The following is a 4,327-nucleotide window of genomic DNA, read 5'->3' on the forward strand; positions in this document are numbered from 1 at the left end:
ATTTAAAACCGATCGGTTAAGCCGTTTTTGAAAAATTGAGATCACCGACTTTGAAAATACCATTTTGAGAAAAACGCGTTTAAAGTTTCAAAGAGACGTTTACACATAGTTAAAAATTTTTGTTTGCAGCTTACATGAAGTGAAGAATATTTGTCGAATCGATTTGAAATTTTCAGAGAATATACTTAAATATATGTACATTCCGAAAAGGCAAAAAAAAAAAATCGATTTTTTGAAAATCCTAACTGCGTATAACCCCTTAATAGAGTATTGACAAAAAATGTCAAATATTATCTTTTGTAAAATCTCAAAAATACAGGTTTTGTTGGTTTCAAAGTAGGGTTATATTTCAGGCTAATATCTTCAATTACTACTGGATTGTCTATTCGTACAACAAATTTTCTCAATGTTGTAGACACTATTCCTTTCATTTCGATCATTGCAAATGTTTGACCTGTAAAAGTGATATTAAATACATATGTATTTTGCAAAATAACTCTTTCGAATATGAATTCAAGAATCTATAAAAATGTGGTATTACCTATGCAGTCTCTTCTTCCAGAACTGAATGGTAAAAAACATTTGGGATTGTAATTGCCTGGTAAAAATCGATCAGGATTGAATGTTAAAGGGTCCTTCCAATATTTATCGTTTCGATGAAGTGTAAATATAACAAGCATTAGAGAACAATCTTTCGGTATTACCACATTCTCGTTCACTTAATAAAATAAATAAACACATATAATTAGTACATAAAATAATAATGCGAATGGTAAAAAATATATACATGTAGTCATGTAGTATATGTAGGAATACCTCTCAAATCATCTTGTAAAACTCGACCAATGATAGGACCAGCAGGGAATAGACGTAATGTTTCCTTGATAACACGCTCCAAATACTTCATTTTTTTAATATCTTCAAGTGTAATAGGAACATTTTCGGGATCGCTTGAGCCGTACATTTGGTACAACTCTTCGTATGCTCGTTGCTGCAATCAGAAATGAGAAAAATATAATAAAATGTTAGTATAAAAATATATTTGATTTTTTATATACTATTCAATGCCATCTGTGCATACTTGAACTTCCGGAAATGTGGCAAGCATTAAGAATAGAAAAGTAAGTGTTCCAGATGTAGTGTCGCTTCCCTAAAACGTATTACAAAATATATTTCACTTTTATTGAATAAAAAAAATTGGTAAACAATCGAAAATAAATTAAACTTACTGCAAAAACCATTGTATGAATTTCATCACGAATATCTTGTTCCGAATATTCTCCTGTCTCGTAAAATGATTTAAATAGCAAATCAAGAAATGTACTTGTATGTTGTCCTTTATTCAGAAAAATATAATTTATTATTTAGCATTATTATAAAAGTTTTCTATTCGTAAATTGATCAACAATAAAACTTGTTTTTAAACTGTTACACTTACTTGCATCTGACGCTTCCAATTCTGGAGTAATTTTATCTTTTTGCATTGACTCTTTTTTTTCCCGTATAATCTTGACGAATGAAATTTATATACATTAGTAAAATATTATTTTGTTTAGGCTATGGAATATTTCGATAAAATTAAATAATTTAAAATAAGAATAATCTTCTTATTTATACCTCGTTCGTGATTTTATTAAAGTGAGAAATAAGTTCCTGAAATCTTTTTCCCATAGATGAATTGTTAAAAATGATATTAGGATATAACCAGACTTTGACGATCCTTTGAAAAGTAATATCCATCGATCTGAATAAGAATAAAAGTCAATAAAAAAACAAATACAGAATAACTTTGCATTATATTATAAATATTAAAATATTTTAATTATTGTTTATTACTCTGACATATATTCATCAAGTTTGCATTCGGGATTGTTCTGCAAATCAAGATCACGACCTAAAAAGCTATCTGTCTCAGTACAGAAAGAAAACATATTTTAATTAACTTACTTATATTTATACAAATATTTGAAGCATTTAAAAATTTCAAAACCGTACCATATATTATATCCAAAGTACATAAATGTACATAATGTAGGGTATCTACATTTTTTCCGTTAGTACTATCTAAAATTGTAGATAGTCTGTTTGAATTTTTTATTATCGAATCCATATAGGTTGAAAGAATTCCTTGTTTGAATACTGGATTTAAAATTTTTCGATGAATTTTCCATTTTAATGCTTCAAATAAAAGAATATTTCTTACTTAAATTTGTAAAATGTTTCTTTTTATATGGACCGTTTATTTTCAAGGTAGTGGATGTCCAATTTCTATTGTTTCGAGAAAATCAAAGGTTTACATAATAGGCAATTCAAAAATATTCATTAATTATGTTATGTCTTGCTTTGTATTTATTATTTTTTTTGAATACGTAGCTTGAATATATAAATTTTTTTTAGGCTAATTAAACTAAAGCAATGTATATTTAGGGGCTACAAATAAACTTAAACCACTTTCAGAATTAGTCAATTGTTAAAATCGTTTAATTTTAATTTTGAAAAATCAAATATTACCTTAAAAAGAATATCAAATTTAAGTATCACTTTAAAATGTCAATATCAAAAAATAAAATCGAAATAGTATTTTTTATTTTGAACGTTATTTATATTGTTAAATTAAAAAAGATATTAGTTGTATTTACTTTTGCTCTTCATGTAGCAGTGTTTATAAATATTCCTGATCAACACGAGGTATATAGTGTAATGGCTATTTGAAATTCTAATATTTGTTTTAAGTAATTGGTAATTTCGTAAGTCATCGTTATACAAAGGTACCATGGAGATTTTTTAAAATTTTGACGGTTTTCCCGGAAATATAGATGATAAATTAAAAATTTTTAATTCTGCGTCCTCCATCGCCATTTTATATAAAATAGTATATAATGCGCTTTTGCGCAACTTTATCAAACATATTTGAGACTAATTTACCTTTCCTTTATCAATATTTTTTGTTATCTATTTTATTGTTGCGTTGTGCAAGTTTTTTGTTGAAACGAAATTTTCTCGTTTCATTCCAAATAAATTTAATTTACTATGTTCTATACATTACTTTTTAATATCATAACAATCCTGTGGTCTGTACGAGAAATTATTTTTTCTTTTTATTTTTCTTTTTTTTTCTCTTACATCTATGAAAATTGGACCAATACCACTTTCATAATCATCGGTACGTAATTGCTTTTACCGCTTAATTTTAAATTGAACAAGACATCGGCATTTTCTAAGAAAGCAAGTATTAACAAGTTATAAATAATATGTTTGCACTAATTTAAGCATAAATTACGTGATATCTCTTTCTTTTTAAATAGTCTTACACCATTTTCAAAATAAACGATCCATGTATTCATTAATTAAAAAATAAGAAACGAGAAATCCCTTTTATACGTATATATATTTGTGAATATGTAAACATTATAATGCTCAAATAACAAAGTAAATAATACCTTCAACAGCACTCCTTTCTAACTTATACTTAGTAAAAACTTTATTGTAGTCTTATTTAGATAAATTATTTACTTTAATTAAATACGTAATATATGAACCGATAACTTACCTGGTGCAGTTAATAATCCGTCACCCAACTCAGATTTAATGAAGTCATAGGTCTGATTTTTCTCATAACTGTAAGAACTTTTTAATAGAATCTAAACAGATAACAAAAAATTTACCAGAAATTAAAACCAAATAATAAAAGAAATTTGAATTTGTAAAAACGTATTGTAAGAAGTGTCACTAAATTTTATGAATCTTACTCTCATATGTTTAGGATCATCAACCATTATTGTTAGTTGTGAGCCTATCCAAAATCGCTGCGGTGATGGATAATTAGTAGAAACTTTTATCAAGGTATTAGTAATATCTAAAAATAAATTAATTAAAACCGTTTGTAAAAATGTATATATTATAAATGTAGAATACAAATGTACCTTCAATACTACCAAAAAACAAATTCAAATTTCCGATTATAGGATAAGCTTTAGGTCCCGAGAATCTTTTGACCATGTTATATTCACGGAATTTATTTAATAAATATTCTATTATGTAGAATAATACAATTAATATTGCTGTTGAAACAATAACTGTAGTAATATATTCCATATTAAATTGAATGAATTAAAAAAATTATAAGAATAGTTAAATTTGTTTAAGAAAAATACTAAACCAACACTTGTAAGTTAGAAACTGCTATTTTGTTAACACTATGCGAAAAATTCTAGTATCATTGGCGTCTTAACATAAACTAAAAAGGAATTAACAAGCAAGCAGTCTCTTTTAAAATGTTCTAGATTTTACTCAGCCCTGATTTCAAGAACATCTACTACATGCATAG

At 26.2% G+C, this 4,327-nt stretch overlaps 1 protein-coding gene across 1 annotated transcript; it reads right to left on the reverse strand.

The window, feature by feature from the left end:
- Window positions 1–264: 264 nt before the first annotated feature.
- Window positions 265–3,999, reverse strand: LOC122524527 (cytochrome P450 4C1-like). Its single transcript, XM_043646839.1, has 13 exons — window positions 3,924–3,999; window positions 3,750–3,856; window positions 3,551–3,641; window positions 3,147–3,217; window positions 1,996–2,164; window positions 1,837–1,906; window positions 1,618–1,744; window positions 1,439–1,508; window positions 1,230–1,336; window positions 1,082–1,150; window positions 817–991; window positions 542–718; window positions 265–454 (listed from the first exon to the last, which is right to left on the reverse strand). Exons 1-13 carry the CDS (start codon window positions 3,997–3,999, stop codon window positions 291–293), a joined length of 1,473 nt encoding a protein of 490 aa, XP_043502774.1. The 3' UTR covers window positions 265–290.
- Window positions 4,000–4,327: the final 328 nt, after the last annotated feature.

The sequence above is a fragment of the Polistes fuscatus genome, unplaced genomic scaffold (genome assembly GCF_010416935.1).
Source record: "Polistes fuscatus isolate 324 unplaced genomic scaffold, CU_Pfus_HIC Scaffold73, whole genome shotgun sequence".
NCBI classification, from domain to species: Eukaryota; Metazoa; Arthropoda; class Insecta; order Hymenoptera; family Vespidae; genus Polistes; species Polistes fuscatus.